The sequence below is a fragment of the Cystoisospora suis genome, assembly GCF_002600585.1.
Source record: "Cystoisospora suis strain Wien I chromosome Unknown contig_554, whole genome shotgun sequence".
Taxonomy (NCBI): Eukaryota; Apicomplexa; class Conoidasida; order Eucoccidiorida; family Sarcocystidae; genus Cystoisospora; species Cystoisospora suis.
Genome location: NW_027153355.1, coordinates 1 through 20,359, shown reverse-complemented (window position 1 = coordinate 20,359; position 20,359 = coordinate 1). Strand labels below are relative to the sequence as shown.

The window sequence follows — 20,359 nt, the reverse complement described above, 5'->3', positions numbered from 1 at the left end:
GTCGACAGAAGATAGTGGATGGACTGCTGTAACAGAGAAAAGAAAGGACCTTTACTTCCGGGTAGAAAGTCTTGATACCACCTCTACACCGACCAGTAGGCCACCTGGTCGTCCCCCGCGCACGAGAGCGTGGAGATCTACAGAAAAAAACTACGGTCTCTGACGAAACCAATTGCCGAAGTTACTTTGTAACCTCGGGTTCGACTGTATCATTCCTACTGGCGAGCTTTGATCGGATTCAGTGAACGGCACTGCGGAGAAAAAGTCAGTCCTACAGAGGTGAAGTGCTGTCGTTAAAAACCGGTGATTCAATAGCTTTCCAGGGCGGTTCCCTGCGCGATGTCATTACAACTGGTGAGCCCCTCTGTTCTCGTCAGCAGAAACCTCGAACGGCGTGGTTGCGTAGCGAAAAAAGACAGAGGCGAATTCTGAAGTAGCGAGCCGTACTGAAGAGGGTGGCGTGTTGTATTGAAGCGCGTCCTTCAATCGAGGTGTGCGTAACCTCTTTCGAAGCAACCAGGTCGCTTTGTGCATCCCGTTTCCAGGAGGAACCTGACAGATCTCTCTAAAGCGTGAAGACTTTGCTGAAGAGAGTCTGTGCAGTAGTTATGCGCACACATAAACGGACCCGCCTTAGAAAAGAGAAGATTTCTGCTTCTATTTCACTTTGTCCGTTCTTTGCAGGTGCTCCCGTGCTTTGTCAAAGACTTGAAGGAATAATAATGATCCTGCCCCTGCAGAGCACTCCCGGCGTGCGGTTGTCGACAACAGAAAAGCCAGGCCCGTTGTTTCCGAAGCATCACTTGCGCTGTAGGAGAGACGTCAAGTGTACGAACCCAGAAGCTCAGTAGCCACCACCTTCAGCATTTAACAAGAAGGCAGCTCCGGCTTCTCCAGTCAGTGTCTCCTGCGTGTGCCCGGTGTGCTCGGCTAGCCGTGTGCCATCGTTTGCTTCGTCACGTCGAGGTCAGCGCAGTCCTGCATGCCTTCGCGGTCCAGTTGTCTGGAACCAAAGACTCGATCTCCTTTCATGCCTTTTCCCCGGATTCACTCTGGTTTTTGCCAGCTCCGTTCATTCGCTTGTGACTTCAGCGTAAACAGTTCTGTAGATGTAGCAGCTGTATTGCAGCGAGAGGCCACATGCAGCCACGCTGTCCCTCATTCTGGCCATGTAAATACGGGGACACTCGAAGCCCCCAGAAAGGCGAATTGAGCTTTCACACTTACTTTCCCCCCCTTTCTTTCCTCCGATCCCTTTTCTCCGCTGCTTTGGACCCTAAAGCATTCCGTGCCAACTGGTGGTCAATAGGTTGTCAGTGGCAGGTCGCTCTGTTTCTAGTGGTTGTTTTGCTTTCGGAGAGGTTCGCGAGAGAAAACTTGGCTTTGCTCTCTCCTGGACTGTCCGGCAGTTGTAACCGCGTCCTCGAGCTGTCTGTCCCTCGAGCGCTACCAATCGCACTCCAAACACTCAGGGTGCAAGAGAAGGAGATGTCCGCTTCGGAAGGTCGCTCTGTTGCCCTAAGAGGGGTTCCCAGAACCTTCGCAGACTGCGGATTGGGCTCCTTGCAATGTAGAGAACATGGGCGAGTTGTTGTCCGGGATCGTAGCAGGAAAGGGGAGCAGCTGGAGGATGAAGGAGAGCAGAACTGAGAGGTATTGGCGTGAGCTCAGTTTGTGTGGTGTACATGGTTCTCCACGTATAAGCCGGGTGCGTGTAACGTTGGTTTGTTGGTCTTCACCGGTGATAAAAACAGCCTCGTACAATCCTTCCTCCTTCTTTCGTTCTTCCCGTACTGTCCTGCGTCCACGGGTCTCTCCTGTGGGGTGTCCTTTCTGTACTGCTGCCTCTTCAGTTTCTCCGTTCCCTGCTCGTCGTCCCTCTACTCTCCGATCGTCTCGGCTATCTCCTGTCCCGTCAGAGGTGCCAGCCACTCATTATCCGTATGCTGGCTCTAAGCAGTATCCTCCTTTTCGGCTCTCGGCACCTTATCTCGGCACAGGCAGCCCGCCTTCTCTGTCAGCTCAGATCCGACCAACTCGCGTGTCTTCTCAGTACTGCCCCTTGACAGTCACTGTTGTGTCTAGTTTTTCTTCTCGTCAACCTTCTCCTACCCTTTTGTCTCCTTGTTGTCTCTTCTTGTCCTCGTCGTGGAGTGGCTGTACCAGATACTCTACCGACATCTCCTCACCTCCGTCTGGTTCCCCGCTCTCTACGTCCGTGCCCACCAGTTCTGCCTCGCCACAGTCTTCTTCTACCTCCTCCGTCTGTGAATCCTCCCCTAGTCTTCCCGCTTCGCCTACTCTTCTCCCTCGCCCTGCTGTTCTCTCCGGGATCCTCCACCCTCGCTTACAACCCTCGTATCTCTCGTCTCTATCACCATTAGCAGCGAAATGGCTACGCTTTCTCTCCCCCGTCCTCGAACATCTGCCTCCTCCGAGCCTTCGTCTGTGGGGTGGAAGTTCATGCGAGCTGAAACCACAGCTCCTTCCCCCTCCTCTTCCGTTACTCCCTCTGCTTCAACCGGCGTGTACTTCGCCTCTTCAATCGTTGCTGTCTTCTTTGTTGTCCTTTCGTGCGCAGTCTGACTCTTCTCTTGCTTCTTCTTCTTCTCTCCCCCCTTTCCTTGCCAACTCCGAAGCTCTCCTCACAAATTTGCTGTCGTGTTTTCCATCGGACACTATCACCTCAAAAGCACAAGATCCAAGAAAGCCGTCTCTAGTCCCGTGGAATCTCTCTTACTCTCTTCAAAACTCGCTGAAGATCTCTCATTTGCTTCCTCTCCAGCAAGCCCTTCTTCCGTTTCTCCTTTCGTCAGCGTATGACCTTCATGTTATCTCACGGAGTGGAACTGGCAAGTCTATCGCTGTTCACATCGCGGTTTCTTTGCGTCTCTTCGACGAGGTAGCTATATCAGCCTCCATGTCACCCGTGAACAATAAGGATGAGACGTTCCCATTCTGCATTTTCTTAGTCCCGACACGCGACCTAGCTGTACAGACAGCTGAACAGCTTAATAAACTTCTTGGTTATTCCCCCTTTCGGGTTGCTCTTCTTACTGGGGGAAGAAGTTTTATAGATGCGTCACACCATGCGAGACACGAGAGAGAGTGTTCCATGTATCACGGGTCACGAAAGACCGGAGAAGATGAATTCTGTGCGTCTTCTACATCTCCTTCTTCTCGAGACTTCCATGCAGAGGATGGAGGCTTACTACAGTGTCTCTTCCAGCTAGGAGAGAAAATTGAAATGGGAAAGGTATCCGAGAAAAATTCTCCGGGGCAGTGTAGTGAGGCAACAAACCACGAAGAACTCATTAGAAGGACCAGCACTTGGAAAGGACCAGGGGGAAGGGAAGAACGAAGCTGGAGAGCTTTTGATTGGCTTGAAAAACAGAAGGCACACATATGGGTCTGTACACCCGGAAGACTTGAAGAATATCTTGCGTTTCACGAGTGGAGAGAATTTCAAGAAGAGAATCGACGTCATTCAGTAAGAAGGGAAGGAGAAGACGACCACGATCTAGGGAGAACTGAAGCAGAGCCACGACAGAAAGAAGATGCACAGAAAAGAAGTCTGGGAGAAAGAGCACAGCCCCTCCATGAAGAAGCAAGTTCCGGAGAGAAAGAGAGTTCCTCGTTACCTCCGACGTCCCCTATCGATGTGCTGAGGGACTGTCGTCTACTTATAGTCGAGGAGGCTGCCATCACACTTCAAGATGAACCTGGGCAAAGATCTCTGACGACGCTCTTACGATTGAAGGAACAGCTTTCTCCAGGTAGGACTAGATACGTGCAACTCGGACACCAGAGTATGCAGAGATACTCTCGAGGAGATAGACGTGAGCAGTTGCGATAGACAGAAACTTCTGAAACCACGGTACACACTCCTTTCCGGTGTCCAAATTTGTTTCTATGCCTGAGTGAAGCCCCAGCCAACCAGCAGGAAAAGAGAGACTAGCTGTGGACGACGGTCAAAAGACGAGCCACAACACTTGGCTCTTTCAGATTGCTTCCTGCGATCTTATGTCCTGCTAGCAGCGTATGCGCGTAACAAGCACCATCGAGACGTCCCAGGTCCCTGTATACGTGTTGAAGTCTCCTAGTCGTACAAGCCATTTTTTGCATGTAAAGAAGACGAAATGGCACTGAGTTCGAAAGCTCAGAGACTTGCAGCGCCAGTGTGGCTCGGCGACCCCTGTCTCATCGGCAGTTCTTCTGATAGGGAAGAGTGGAATGTTATCGATCTTACGGGCAGCAGGGAGAACCGCTGTTCGCTCGTCTTCTCTCAGAATCGATCCTATGCTGTTTCTTACTCTAGTTATGTATATACGTATTCAGAGAGTAGTCCTTACTGTACCCCGTCTTCGTAGTTGTGTGAAAACTCCGCTACCCTGGGTCGTCTACTGTCGCTGTGGGGCTCCGGTTTAGCTCCAGGTGGTATCTGTCACACTCTTGTCTCTTCCAAGGTCACACCTCTTTGAGTGGCGAAGATGATGAAGTTTTTCAACTCCGTTCAATTCAGACGGGGCCTTCTCCTCACCGATGGTAAATCACTTCGGATGCGAGTGAATCAAGATAACATACATCATGTCAGATACTGTGTGCTACCACGTGACTGTGAATGATCCCATACCAGAAAGTGCCTGCGCGGTTATAAGTGTATATACCTGTACCCCTCATGAAAAGAGGTCTATGTATTTCTACATGTATACATAGACTTCATTCTCTGCGTCTCATCTACGGTGCATCTTTCCGAGTGTTTAACTATCTCTCGTAGTATACTTCTCCGGGACCATTCACACTGTCGCCATTCTCGCACTTCGAGAGGGGGAGAAGGCGGCTGTCTTCATGTTGTTTAGCCTTCGTCGAGCAAACTGAATCCTTCTACTCCCTGGAAAGAAAACTTCGCGTTGCTGTCCGTGGCCCTGTGCATACAGATCATCAGACTGTTTTTCTGTCAACATCTATCTCTCCGGATCTCCGTGCTATGGTATCGCGTTTATGTCGCGTGAGGAATCTCACAATCAATGCCTTAAGTTCTCCGTCGCTATCGTCTCTTTCTTCGTCATGTGATGACCAGTCACCTCTCTTCTCTTCAGCAAGTAGCAATGAAAACAGTTCTTACTGCCAAGGAGAACTGACACCGCCTTCTTCCACTGTCGTTGGTACGCAACCGACCCCGGATACCTCTACAACAAGCTCTCACGTAGCAGACTCCTCCTCTTTCGTTTCTTCCCACAGCACACCTTCCTCTTGTCAACGTTCTACACTGCAGTTTTCCGAAGAGCTTTCAGCTGCCGGCATATCTGGAGATTTCTCAGAGAAAGAACGGGAAAAGCCGGACACAGCGAGAGATGTTCTAGAGACCTTAGGACCCTCTTCTTCTATCCTCTCTACTTGTGCTCCTTTGTTGGTCGAGGAGCAGAACAGGCGTGCCGTAGCCGGGCTCGCCGAGAGAGGAGATGTGGAAACAGAAGACAAGGTACCACCGGGTGCGACAGTGAAAACACGGCTAAAGGAGATCTCTTCTGCTCCTTTTCCGTGTTTTCAGGAAGATATTCTGAGCGTACCGGATGGGGTGGGGTTGTGGGGCCCGAAGCGTGCAGGTGACTTTCTAAAGAAGAAGAGGCGACAATTTCTTGAGGAAAAGAGGCTTTGTCAGGCTGTTCAAGCGCAATCTGATGGTGACCAGAGTTATGTCACTACCTTCGCACACGAAGACAAACTCACCTCAAAAGCCTGTGGGAGAGAGCAAACGGCACTCTTGTCGGGATCGTGGGGAGCCGGGACAACAAAGAGAGGACTTTCTCTTCCGCCTGAGTGTATACAGTCAGAGTTTGCTATGTATCCTGCTGAGTTACATGCCCACGTGGTCCTTAATGCCATGTTGTCGGAGATTAGGAGAGCTACATTAGTACATAGATGGACAAGGAACGAACGGAAAGGCATGAACAAGCCAAATTCCCACGAACAAGATGAGCGACAATATGAAGCGAGAGTGTACCGGGGGGCTGAGGGATATGAAGAAAAACAAACTTTCAAAGAGCGAGAAGGACAAGAGGAAAAGTCCGCACACTTGAACCGGACACCCCAGTCAACAGTTGTGAGAGGAATTTTGTTCTTCTCCTGTCTAAAAACGTTGCAGTTTCACTACGTCTTCTTCAAGCACTTCTTTTTCTCGTCGCTACGGTCAACTAGAAGGCTGACGTCCCGGACAGCCAGTTCACTCTCTCCTGCTTCTTCTTCGTCTTCTTTTAGGAAGCCGTCCTCTTCTGTCTCCTCCTCATCGTCTGAGCCCTGTATATCATCACCATGCTCCACTTCTGTCTCTTCCTCACCGGCAGCCGCTGACGACTACCCCCTCTCCCCTCCTCCTATCCCTCACTGCCTCCCCTATTTCTATGCACTCCATCATGGCCTCACTCCTGAACGACGTCGTGCCGCGGTCCATGCCTTCGCGGAGAAGCGGTCTGGACCTCGTCTCTCGGCTGCATCTCCTCCCTTACACGATCCTTTGTTGTCTCCTTGTATAGTCGGCGACGAGGATCTCTTTCTCGGGTCTGCACCGGAGGGGACCACGAGTGCGTTCAGTACTACTGTACGGGGGAAGAATCTCGAACGGGAAGAGGGGCAAGATAAGAATATCAACGACAAAGAGCAGGACGTAGAGGCGGACGTGAGAATACTGTTTGCTACAGATATCGCATCTGCCGGACTGGATTTGGGAACGGTCGACTTCATCATACACGTAAGCACTCTTGTATCGTTAAACGTTCATATGTATGTCCAAGATAGCATCGTTTCTCCGTATGTGCTTGAGTTTGAGTGAGTGGGCGCGTCTATACGTGTAGTGACGTTAGGCCATCTTAAGTACAGTGGTCTGGAATGCATTGTTACGTGGATAGCTGGCGAAGGACGTTCTACGGCTACAAGGCAATGATGACGTTGTCTAGATTGCCTCCCCTAGGGTGCCCTCAATTCACAATGAGAAGAGAATTTCAGGCTCGCCTGTTCCGTCCGTCCACAGGAAGAAATCCTCTCTGCTTGTTGCAGTTCGTTTTTAGATGCTATTCACTTCAGTTGACAAGCGCTGCACTAGTCCACGTGCGGTGCCAGTCAAGTCGAATATCTTCAGTTATTTTCATCGCACCATATGAATTTTCTCGGGATCAAAGCCGAAGCTCCCGTTGTCTCAATGCGAAAAAGCGAATCCAGGTGACCTACCCATTGTGTCTAAGTCCTCTTCTCACCGACTGGTTTTTCAGAAAGGAGACGCAGTCGTACACGCATAAATGGAAATTCTGATGTATAGATTCTCTTCATCTATTGTCAGGTGTCTTCTCTCTGAGACGCCTGTTAACCATATTGTTGTCTTCCCCATGTCGATAAAAGTAAAGGCCATCATGGGCACGCGCGAAGATTTCTACCATCGCATGCGGTATGAATGTGGAAACCTCGTTGATGTCCCCTCCTTCGGACGTGTGATCGCTCTTGGGGAGAGGAAGCCGTTCTTTTCGTACCGGCCTTTTGCACCTTGCTAACTAGAAAGGACGAAACCCGCCACAGGTGCGTTCGCTTGCTGGATGTGTACCCAGTGCCATCTAGCGAACCTATAGGCTGGTGCCTATCTTTACTACTATATATAGACATATGTATGTGTACACTCTACGTTAATCCTTGACCACAGCAGTCTGTAGGAGTTTCTCAAGGCATATGTACTGGTATGCATGCAGTACCTTCCAGGTCACCGTATGTCGCGGACATTGTAATTGAGGTTGTGCTCTCTCCTGTGTCAGGTTGGCATTCCTCGCGATGTGGATCACTTTGTCCAAAGGCTCACGAGAATTACACGGTAAGACACCTCGCTATCGGAGACTTGGGTTAGGCTCAGCGAGAGAACATTACAGATACTATGTGGCGAACCACGTGCGCATATCCACGTACCTGAGAGACTGTGCTGGGCTGATAGCAAGGCGCTCGAGCTCCATCTCGTGCTGTCTTGGTGCAAGAAAGGGGAATCCATGAAGCTAGGAGAGACCGGCTGTGCGTCAGCTCACATGTGTCTACATGTGAAAATCCTCCCACACGGAAGCCACGCATTATCCTTCATTTGTCTTCCACCTTTTGTCCTTGCAGATATACACATTCGAGCAAATTCCCACTTGTCAACGAGCAGGGTTCGTTCCGTTTCTACGTGCGCGAGTAGGCGTCAGTAGGCCGTTCAACATTGTGCATACGAAGTTGAAGCTGTGCGAATTCAAGAAGCTTTCGACTGCGCCATCCACGGTGTTTTTTGTTTATCTCAGGCCTCCGCCTCCTCGCGCGCTTTTTCCTTTGCTTGCTCAAGCGCTTTCTAGTTGTTCTGCAGATGCTCCTTCCAACGAATTCACCAGAATCCCGACTTCTTCTCTCACCTCTGCAGGAGCAAGGATGGTCGCCCAGAGGCAGGACTCTTGTTCTCTCTTCGATACTCATTCAGCAAAGACAGAATTGCAAGAGAAAGAAGATAAACGATCTTTTAGTGAGAATGAGTTTCTTGTAGGTATGCCGTGTATCTCCAACACTCCGGTAATGAAAGAAAACTATACGTGGCACAGCCATCATGCACACACTCCTGGGAGATCTCTTCTTCTTTTGCATGATCTCGACTCTCACTTTCTCTTCCAAGCGTACGATGCGAATGTGTCACTTAAGGAAATCTCGCCACGGAATGCACTGGAAATCCTCCAACCTCACCCCACCCTATCTGCTCTCCTGCCAGCTAGATTTTTCGAGCGTCTGCGGGCTTCTGTTGAAGAGTCAGCATGGGACGTGGGAAAAGTGTCAAACGAGAACGAAAAACAGGCGGAGGAGGAGGAGAAGAGAGGAAGGAGGAGGAAAGGCAAGAAGAGAGTCGAGCAGAACGGCACGTGCAAAGATGTCCGAAATAACTGCAAGAGCGTCGTAGCGGGAACGGACCAAAAGCAAAGGAAAATCGTAGACGACGCTACCGCCGAGAGAGAAAAAAAGCCAGACGAGACGTGTGAAAGAACTGTCACAACAGAAAAAGACTTATTATTTACTTCCATATCTTCAGAGCACAATCAGACTTCCTCATCTTCTGCGTCTCGTTCTTCTCCGTCCCTTTTGGATAGCGAACGTCATGGCTTGCCGGCAGAGACAGACGACCACTCCCTTCACCTTCGCCGGGAGGGAGACGAAGCGCCGTTCGCTCCCACTCTCTCCTTTCCAAGCAGTTTAGAGTACTTGTTTGGAAAAGCAGGAAGTGTCAAGGGGATCGAGGAGATACCAATTCTCTTTGCTTCTTGCGAACTCATGTATCGAAATCTTCTCGGGTTCTACGCGATGCAAGCTAATAAACTCAAGTTCGAAAGGTAAGTACTTCACATAGACAGCGGACCAACTGTCTTGTAGAAGATACGAAGGTATGTATATATATATGTACATATACATATACCTGCGTACCAATGTACATACACATATTTGTTTACAGACACTTGCACATAGCGCATATATCTGTGTATCCTCTCGTACGTCTGTATACACACAACGCGTCCGCGCGCCACCATTTACCTTCATGGGGCTTGTACAATTGGACCTTTCTTTAGTAGAGACGCCTTCTCGTTGTACGAAAGAAACTGTATGCTCGTCTTAGCCTAGGTGGAGATCATCCGATCGTGCGTCGCAGTTTACGGTTCTTCGGAGGCCTGTTATCTCACGTATACCGAGCGCGCAAGCATAGGAATGTGTCTTGCTTCTCTTTCGTGACGAAATGCATGTGTAAGGTTTGGAAGTCTCTCCACTCGTATCTCCGAGTACGACGTACACAGCAAGGCATCTGCGCAGAAACAGTTATTTCTCAAGAGACTGATCTCTGCTAGTCCTCACTACTTCACTGGGCGTTTTTGCGTAAAGCGGTGGCTAGGGAAAAGGAATAAGCAAGCTGCAAAAGAGAAGTATATGTTTCTCTCTCCTTCGACTCTTTTCATAGAAGCAGGAGTAGAGGTATAGTAGAAGACGCGGTTTTGTTTCTGTCCTTTGTCAGGTGGCAGGTTCCCTCTCTTGTGAATGCCCTGCTCTCTTCTTTTGGTGTATCGACACCTCCGTCGGTCACCAAGCAGTTTGCTGCACGGCTGAGAATCCTGAATGCCCCAGGTCCGGTTTCACTTCGTATCTCAGTTTCGCCTCTTGCTGCCTAACAGTCGATATGCTCGTATTTAAATTTCGATATGTGTGTGCTTGTGCATGGTGCCACCGTGTCTTATACGACGACTAAGGAGACAGCATACACTATCATTACAACACGTGCGCCTCTTTATGTGCGCGTACGTGGTGACACTGTCGACTACATCCGGGCAAATCTAACCATGTATATACGTATATGTATATGGAAATATGTATGTATGTGTGTATGAATCTCTGTGAATATATATGCGTGTATGTATATACCTGTATGTCTAGTGCGTACACAGGTATGCATGTACTAAGACGCGCCGTTGTCGTGGATCGCGATGATGGTGCCTCAGGTACGGAGGGCCAACGAAAATGCCATTCCGTCTGAGAGTAAAACGTTACAAGGCACGTCGACGGTCAGACGAGCATAGCAATATGGCTGCTTGTGCTATCCATTTCTATGAGGGGGAAATTTACCATATAAGCGCGTGACGACTGCTGTCCTTCTCTCTGTCTCTGTTGCATTCTTCTACGTTTACCGCTCCGTACTTGAAGAGAATTGCCTGATGAAAAGCTCAACTCCTTGCAATCTCTATCTCGCAGGGCTCTAGTTTTTACCACCTGTAAGTCTCCAGGACACCAACTGCTTTCATAAGTCAGCTCTGCGTTATTGTCTGCGTGTTCCCCGACCGTGTTTCTTTCCTTATCCAGTCGTCATATATCTCGAGTTCGTTCTATTCCCTTTTCTCGAGGAACTCCGTTCCGTCAATACCTCTCTCTCTCGTTTGTCCGCTCGCACGCAGGTCTGACAGTAGATTACTGGGCTACGCCGAAGACAGAGCTTCTTGCAAATCTTGCTGCCTATCCGGGATTTCAGTCAAGAATGAGAGAAATTGCTCTCACAGGTGGAATCAGAAACTCTCCCGTCCTTCGTCTACGTGCATCTGAGAGAAAACAAATGTTTGTCAGTGAACTCGAAAAACGCAAAGCCGAGACGGCGGGCAGCATAAACGGACGCTGTTCTGGCCCACCCTCTGTTCCTCCCTCCCGTGAGCTCATGAGGAAAGATCAGAGACTACCTATGGGAAAGAATAACGAGAGGGAAGAGGAAGAAGAGCAAACTAATCATGACGAAGCAAGAAAAGGCCTCGTAAGAGGTGCTGCAGGGTTAGAGACAGTCAGGGAGGTGCAGTGCGAAGAAGAGCTGACGCGGAGTCTAGTAGGGAATGAAGAACATGACTCTTCTACGACGTGTACAAGGGAAGAACTGTGTCAGTTTTCTATTGTAGAAGATACGCCTGCGGAAGAAAAAATAGAACGGGAAAGCAAATCACCAACGAAGACTCCGCTACAAGACGACGTGCATATGGATGATGTGGTTGATGAGCATAAGGATGATATCGTGTGGTTATCTCTATATCCTCCTCCTGTGCCTCTTCATCTTGTTCCTGGAGGTCGTGAGATGCAGAGGGAACAGGCGGCTCAAAAAGAGATAGAGAGGGAGAAGAAAAGAAGACAGAAAGACACCGTTGTGCATATCATTACATCCGGGAAGTCTCGCACTCCGTGAGAATATTAGTGGTAACAACTGCATAGGGTGACCGTCCTACATCTTTCATAGAAACTAGATACAATACAAAGACATATACTACAAACTATCTGATTGCACAGGTACGTATCCACGCACAGGACAGCGCGTACCTTGGCTTTTTTTCAGCTGCCCGAGAAGAGCTATCACTTAATCACCTTCTACTTACTCCTCTGAACCATCCCCTTACGCCGTTCCGAAATGTGTCGAAGTTTCATGTTCATTCACCCGAGCATCCCCCTCTCTCTTCTTTCTCTTATTCTTTTCGTTTTGGCGTACGTCACGTCTTGTTAGTATCAATCAGAACGTGCTGTTAGCCTGTCACGGATCTGATGACAACAGGGATGTAAAGCTTATAGCAGCCGAAAGATTCACGTAGTAGATTTGGCAGCAGCAACATTCGCCAAGCTTTCTTGGTCTATCTCTCGTTTTCTTTGTTTTCCTTTCTTGGCTGTGTCTCTTCGGGATTCTGTATCGGGCGCGCCACTGACTGAGAAACAGAGAGTAAGGAGATACCCAGGCAGGGGTGATCATTTGAATAAGATGACCAGTGTGTTGGCTAAAGAAGGAACTTCAAGATCTTTCACTCCGGCGAAGATACCTGTCTATTTCATTTTCGTACTTTTGAATCGAGGAAAGGCTTACGTATAGAGTGTCGCGTTTCTCCCAGCTACACACGGAACTTCAGGAGTGTCCAGGGCATTGATCTTTCCATCTTTCCTAGTCGTGAGAAACGTTTCATGATCTCCGAATCGGCTCGGAGATCATTACAGACTCGTCCAGCCCAGCTTGCTTCTTCTGTTGGTTTATAGCTACATCATCTTGGAGCGGGCTTGCTCTACGCAGAGAATGATGATAGGAAGGACTTACACTTACATATACGTTAAAAGTGTATGTATGTATGTCTATTTATCATATGGAGTGATCATACTTTCAGTGAATACATAAGAAGAGAAACGCTCATACACGGCTAGAAAGTTCCAAAACCCCGGGTTTCGTCCTAGACAAAGTGTAGCTACACCCAAACATTTTCTTATTGCTGCAGTGTGTGCTCCTTCCCCAAACTGTTACAGCAGTATCTGCGATCTGTCTCCGAAAGAGTTGCCTTCGCGGCATATCGTTATGCCTGACGCAACGTCATACAACATACAGTAAAGCTTAGCCGCCCCGAGCAAAGAACCCACAGAGAGAAGGATGTACTTTATCCTTCCCATCTCACACTTTCTCTTGATCCCAAAGAAAACCCAAATATTCCTCCCCGCTGTAACTCAGGATGTTCCCTTGTCTTAGATGAAAAGCGACGAGTCGTCTCAAGTCAAGTCTTCTTTCTTTAGTTGAAAAGAAGAGAGAGAGGATACAAACAGTTTCTTTCTTCATTATCCTGCGTGAATGAGAGGAGTCGTACGGACACTGCGTAACAGTGTCCGTACGACTCCTCTCATGCAGAGCGCATGCAGTCTCACTGCATTAAAGGCATTTCCCACTCCAGTACACGTATAGGCATCAGTCCTTGGGAAAAATACATGTAAATCTCCCTGGAATAAACACAGAGAAATAGACGCCACAGACATACAAACCAAAGACTGAACACGCATATATATATATATATATGATGTAGCTATATACATGTATATATGTACCCTATATATATACGGAGGAATCTACATATATGTAGCCGCGGTATCTGAAAAATACGCCTAAAGATACACACACCCATGCGTAGACATGGTAAGAAATGACTTGAAGATTAGGAAGAAACCTGTAACTTCTAATAGTTGAAAGGATGGAGTACCTGTATGGTGACGTATTAAAACGAAACTCAAGAAAAAGAGAGACACCTCTTTAAAATCATAAGAATCGATATCGCTCTACCTTCACCCGAGATGATCTTCATGAAGCTCAAACAGACACATCTCGTGATGAGAATGAATACATCTAGTCACGTGACGGCCCTAAGGTAAACTAAGTGAGAAACGGAAGACAATGCATCAGAAGTCTTCACCATATGTCGAAGAATCTTTTCAGAAGAATAATAATAAGACCCTTTGGTGGGAAAGAAAAAAGACTTGTCTCACAACCACCCCCTAGCAAGGATGACAAGGAAAAAGCAAGGAAGAGACTAGCCGTTGGAGTGGAAGTCGTATTAGTCGCAGCCAAATAACATGAGGCCATAGCACCCCCCTACATGAAAAAGGTTACACTCTTTGCCCTATTCTTGGAAGTCTTCTTTTTCATCTTCTCCAACGTATATGAGGTGATAAGAACTGACTCCTCTCCTGTATTCTATTACCTCTTCGCTCCACTTATCTATCTATTTATGGTCCCTTGGCGCATCTTCAGCAGCCCCCCAAGAGAGAAACGAAGTCTCTCTCCGATGCGCTCAGAAGCTGTATGTATGATTAACATAGTAGGGTGCTGTTGTATTCATTATCTATTAGCTACGGTATGCCTACATCTAGTCTTAGCTCTATCCCGTTCTCCCAACACTAAGGCATCACTGTCGCGAGGATAAGATAAGAGCAGCAGCAGTAGCGGGGAAGAGATCTTTTCCACAGCAACATTCTCTTACTCATTCACTGCGCCACTTGATGAAAAACAATTTCATTCACAAACCAACCCGGAGAGGCTTGAAAAAGCACTCCCACAAGACAGACATCAGCAGAGCACAACACAGAAGAACAGAGAAGAGGAGGGTCTTGCGAATATGGACTAAACTACGTACTTTTCTTTCATTTCTTTTCAGAGAAAAGAGGAAAAGATTCTTCTTCTTGACAAAAAAGAAAAAACAAGCCAAATAAGGTGAAAAAGAAGTCATCGTGTCGCGAGTTGTGTCTAGACTATCGTAAAAGAGATCATAGCAGTGGATGACGATAATGGTGATGTCGTTGTTGAAGAATACGATGTCTTCTATGTGAAAGGAAAGAAGGTTTCAGAACGTTTCTGTCTAAGATCTGTCGCTTCGACTTTCCAACTCCTCGTCTTCTTCTCCTTCATCGTTCTCTTCTTTTTCTCGCTCTTGTGAGAAGAGCTCATGGTACTGACTACCGGCAACCCCTGGTGAGACTGCAAACCAAGGGTGACGTACGGCCTCTTCAGCAGATATTCTTTCCTGGTGACAGTCGATTGTATCCATTTCACAACGGAAAACACAAGCACACGACGAGTCTTCTACTGGTACATAAGGGATAGCAAGGGCAGATATCAATGTAGAGGGATATCCTACCAACACACAGATCTCGTTCGTGATGTCTACGTGTGGATCACCGACAGGCGGGCCATAGTAAACCGCGTCTGTTCATGCATAGAAAAAGAGCCAGGCTTGTGTACTGGTTGGCTTAGTATCACAATTACACATGGTGAAACAAGAACAACAATGACTATTCAAGTTACGCACTGTCAACACACAACATGAATGAATGTATACACACTGCAGTCCTTAATCTCCCACTAGCCTCACAGAGTGGAGCGACCATGTGTTGACAAGCGCATGGCACTACTACTTTTTCCCTTCCAATTGAATACTTGCGAATCTACAGATCTCCCTCCCAGGCAATACGCTGCATGCACAGCTAAAACCGTTTTTTACCTCGACTAGGTATACACACATGAAGATAACAGTAGATGTATGTCCGTATATACGTATATATATAGCTCATATAGAGGTGAATACAAATGAATATAAAGACAGCCGGACAGGGGCACTCTCGGAGGTAGTGAAGGATTGTGAAACCCACCTGAGGGTCGAACGCAAGTAGCTTCCGAAGGAGATCTCTTGCCAGCGCATTAGGCAACCCGACATTAGCCTTATCTCGCTCCCTCAGTAACCTTGCAAACTAACCAACAACAGGTAGAAGATGTACCACCCTAGTCACCCACGAGAGTCAATAGGAATGACCACACTCTGTTTCCCGAAACATTTCAAACATGTGCCAATACACAGATATAAGTAACTACATCTGTACACCTGTGCAGGTATATACCTACGCATGCATTGACCGGGTGATTCACAACGCCATCAAAGGAGTATTCACACAGATAATAAGCGAGCGTCGAAGATAATTAGTTTGAGAAAGAGATATATGAGAACGCCCTATCTCCACAGTATGTGTATTATCTTATACATGACCAGCTGAGTAGATATACATAGAACATATATATACATACATCTTGGGTCCATGTAAATACATATGTACACGTGAGCCCTGACGTACACACAGAATGAGTACAGAAGAAAGCAGTAGATTTAACCAGGGCCACAGAGGCTTGCAACGCGTCCTTTACTCGATACGCTGCACCCCACCGTGAACACAGACACAGACGACTCCTATATCCTGTACCCATCACAGTGAGGTGTCTACTGTATGGTGGCTGTTCTGAAGTGAGTGAGCGGACAGCGTAGAAAAACATCTTTTTCTCATTACCAGTTTATCATCGCATGCATCCGGATTATGCTTCTGTCGTTTGATTTTCATGTTGGTTCTCCTCCGCCTTTCGTCTTGCTCTTCACCTGCCTTCCCCAGGCCTTGTTCACTCTCCGAAGGTCCTTTCGTTCTGCTGTCCAGAGATCCCCTTGATTCGAGTCTCTGGCGTTCACTGCGCTCATATCTTCTTCCCGCTTCTTTTTCTTCTAACGCAAAGTCGCTAGTCTCTACTATCTCTCTACCTGCCTGTTTCTCCGCAACGATAAGAGACTGGCTCTGACTTCGAAGGATAACCGCCTCTTCACGCACTCCCTTATCCATCGCGACTTGACGAGTAGAACCGTCCTCTATACAGCCGTCGCTGATGGCAATCTCGTACCTTTTCCCTTCGCTTTCCTCTGGATCTGGTAGAAGGTACACTGCATCTTGCTTCCTTTGAAAACCAGACACACGTCGCTTCTCTCTAGTCAAATCTCCCTCTACGTCATTGTCTATGTCTTCATATGAAGAAGATATTCGGACACACGGACTTTCCTCTACAGTTGAACCATCATTCACAAGAGTGAAAAGTTTCGCTTCTTCTCCTTCTTCTCTGCCGTCTTTCTTGATAACATCGCGTTTCTCAGTCGACGAAGGGCATCTGCATACTGACGGTGGGCCAGCCTTTGATCGGGGACTACCCGTTGTACGAGGGAGCCCACTAACCCTACATATTTCTCGTTGATGAGAGGAAGGAGAAACCGTTAAACTTTTTGCTTGTCGTTTTGTTAGAAGAGTAGACTGCAATTGCTTCTCATCGTCTTCCGTGCTTTGCTGCACCAGTGCTAAGAAGTTACGTAGATCTGCCTGTGCTCCTCCTCGTTGTTGCCAATCATAGCCGTAAGCCTGGTTGATAAAATCAGACGCAGGGCAGGAGATCAAGCTCAGATTAAAGAGCCGAAGACGGAAGACNNGTCTTCCGTCTTCGGCTCTTTAACCTGAACACGTAGGTAAACAGGACACGTTGATAAAAGTGCATAGTGAGGGGGGAGGGAACACGAAGTCGAACTTATGTTCCAAGGAAGGCAATCACACCAAATATTGATTGATAGATAGATTCAGAGAAGAAGAAACTCCAGATTTCACGATACACACATTTTTGGACCTCAACGAAGATGTAGAGACATTGTGGGTCAACGTGGGTCTGAAGACCAGAGCCGCAGAGAGGAAGTGTGTAACTCCATCAACAGACTCGTATCTATATCTGTGCCGCGCCTGTCCCCATATGACCTCCACATCTAAACAGGTACGCACACACATGCAAACACACTCATCATCAACAGTCTGTACTCGACTGGGAATCGCTTGAATGCGACTAGATGTCTGTGCGCACATGTGACAAATACAATGGCAGCAAGTGAACCACAACACGCGTTTGTTTACCTGGGAGTGTTCCTCTCTTCCTTCTTTTCTTCCTTCGTGTCTCTCTCTTTGAGATGCAAAGTCTTGATCACATACGTGCTCGCGACTGCGAGAGAGAACTTTCTTGCACACTCGACAGAGAAAATCAGGGAGATAATCTTCCGTAGCAAAGCAGAAGGAACTAGCGACTTTGAGAAAGAAAGACGTGAACATTCCAAACGAGAAAAGCGAATGGAGAGTATTAGGAAAAGTCCACTCGTGCGAGGTTGCCGTAGTGAGTGGAGACGTCAAGCCGCTGATAGACGGAGAAAGGGCAGACTTCCCTATGACCGTTGTGTGTGAAGATGTGCTGTCCATGCTGCTACTGTCAGTCTCCCTGTTTGAACTCTGTACTCCTTCCTCTACGGCAGAGGGGACTACGCCTTTCCCCCTATCGTCTGTATTCGATAAGGACAGCAGGTCTGTTGAGGGAAGCAAGGGAGGAAAGATGTGCTCGGAAGACGAAGTTCTGTCGATCTTCTTCTTGCTGAAACTCTTCGAGGCGGCCACATGCGTAGGTGTAGAAAGAGACGGCGAATGATCCTGTATCCATGGGATTAAACACAGGTCTGCTAGAGCTTGATAAAGTAACGCTTTATCACGTACACCTGCTGGCTGATCAGCGAATCGGCGCTCGAGCTGAAGAGTTCACCAAAACAAACCGCAGAACATGAGGGGGGGGAGGGCGACTTTTCAGATAGGTTTTTGCTAGACACCACCTTCCCCGCTAGACACCCCTTTTCTTTGAAACACACTTCCGTTGTCGCCCTAAGGCTCGTGGTGAAAGAATATATCTGAGAAGCTCAGGGAGACGGAAATCTGGAAATTCTGGACCGTTTTCAAATTCACGGAGTCATAACGAAATTCTTTCGTTCAAAAGGAAAGAAGACATGCGAGGAAATGCAAGCCAAAGTGAAAAGAAGAAAAAGAAGTCAGGCGTCTGCTGAACGGTTCAGGCGCAGAGGACTATCGTCAGATCAAAAGTGAGGATGAGCCGTTCGGCACGTTTGTATATGATATAGTACAAACATGAAGACATATCCTCTGTCCTTACCTTACAGGACACCAGACTTTTCGCGAGATACTTATCTCAACAGCTCACGTCTCCCAGAGCTAGCTACGGGTGATCGCTGACTCTCTGAGATGCCTGAATTGTGTAAAGAGAGTTATATCAATGGGAAGACAGTGGACGCTTAGCGAGTAAAGTTCAGTTGCATGCAAGCACGAACTCTATCCATTCTGCACTCTCGGTTGAGTACCCGGGTATTTCCCAGTGATACCGTAAGTACGATCAAGACTATCGACATGGATGTCTACGTGCACAGAAGACACACAGAAGACTTTTATATAGTCCTGAACACATCTGTGAACGTGTTGGGATGCAGGCATGCACGTCATCCATCAAGACTACTGAGACAAAGACCAGGAGAAAGTCAAGAAGATTACCTCCCTCACCTTAGAACGGATGCGGTCATCCTGTACAGTCAAAGGCTCTAGATCTCCAAGGACAATCTTCAGCATAGTCAAGCCAGCTCCCCACACATCATACGCTGCTGGCCTCCAGAATTCTCCTTTCATTTTCTCTCTTCGATCCTCCTTACTTCCTATCGATCCCTCGTGCCCCTTGTCTCTTTCACGCCCTCTGTCCGAATCTTCTGTCTTTCTTCCTTTCTCTCCTGTCGTCTTTGCAGATACACCCTCTACCACTATCTTTTTTGTCCCTTCTTGGATATCGCCTCCATCAGGAAGAGTAGAAGAACGAGGGACTTTGACTCCTACAAGTTCTCCATTCATCTCTTTTGGTGCCTCATCCCTTGATTGACGGGACTGAGCACGTGTACGAGGATCTTTCTCCTTGTGAAAGAACGAAGAAAGAGGCGGGAATGAAGCGAACGTCTCAGGGGGTTGATATCCTCGTGTTTCCTGGTCTGCAGACGGCTCACCCGGTGCCATCAAATCCAAGAAGGTCTCAACAGCCGCTGCAAAAGCCATACGTAACAGAAGTCACTTGAACAATGTAGAACAAGCCGTAAGAAGGCATACACCCCCCATATCCCCAGCACCTTCATGTATACCCAGTGCACGCACTGTGTCAACTTTATCTCCATGCATTCACTCCTCTCACAGTATCGAGTAACAGTTCCAACAGACGTGCTTGAAAAAGTGGAGAAATTCAAACCACCAAATACAGATAATTCTATACACACTTCTCCGCAGGCGTCACGTGAGGGCGATGAGGTCGAAAGAGTTTCTCGTACGCCGTGGTGTCACTGTACGTGAAGCTAGGAAAATCGCACCCTTCTCTGTTCTCGCTCCTGGACAGAAGGACTCGAGTCGTTCTCAAATAGACTGCTAGAAAAAAGTCGAATGTTTCGAAGTGTTGCAACTAGGCAACCGCGTGAAGTCTGTTAGCTATTCAGAGCTGTCTGACCTTCTGAATGTGATAAGAATATATACATCCATTGTTGTGTAAGAGCGTTGGAGAAGACAATACTAGAAGAATGTCATGAACGTCACTCCCAGTGTATGCGTGATTAGATACAGCACATAGACTACCGGAGAAGGTATCACACAGGGCGCATATACGCGGATTTATATATACAGATAAGGAGAGGCTACTAGTAGTAGTGGATGGCTTAGCAAGACAACAACGCGGAAGCTCAATTCCTGTTCCACACACAAGGAGACTCACTTGTGTTGTGATGGTCTGCATGCAAGATGGCACTCCCCCAATCTG

The 20,359-nt window shown here is 47.9% G+C and overlaps 2 protein-coding genes across 2 annotated transcripts; one reads left to right on the top strand and one right to left on the bottom strand.

Moving 5' to 3' along the window:
• Positions 1 to 1,066: 1,066 nt before the first annotated feature.
• CSUI_001401 (helicase conserved c-terminal domain-containing) lies at positions 1,067 to 12,200 on the top strand. Its single transcript, XM_068061607.1, has 6 exons — positions 1,067 to 3,776; positions 4,938 to 6,748; positions 7,797 to 7,852; positions 8,307 to 9,374; positions 10,046 to 10,155; positions 10,977 to 12,200. The coding sequence occupies exons 1-6, from the start codon at positions 1,580 to 1,582 to the stop codon at positions 11,741 to 11,743; spliced, it is 6,009 nt and encodes a 2,002-aa protein (XP_067926416.1). The 5' UTR covers positions 1,067 to 1,579; the 3' UTR covers positions 11,744 to 12,200.
• Positions 12,201 to 13,414: 1,214 nt separating this feature from the next.
• On the bottom strand, positions 13,415 to 20,353 carry CSUI_001400 (cmgc cdk protein kinase). Its single transcript, XM_068061606.1, has 6 exons — positions 20,315 to 20,353; positions 19,078 to 19,614; positions 17,605 to 18,261; positions 16,183 to 17,067; positions 15,496 to 15,594; positions 13,415 to 14,870 (listed from the first exon to the last, which is right to left on the bottom strand). The coding sequence occupies exons 1-6, from the start codon at positions 20,333 to 20,335 to the stop codon at positions 14,706 to 14,708; spliced, it is 2,364 nt and encodes a 787-aa protein (XP_067926415.1). The 5' UTR covers positions 20,336 to 20,353; the 3' UTR covers positions 13,415 to 14,705.
• Positions 20,354 to 20,359: the final 6 nt, after the last annotated feature.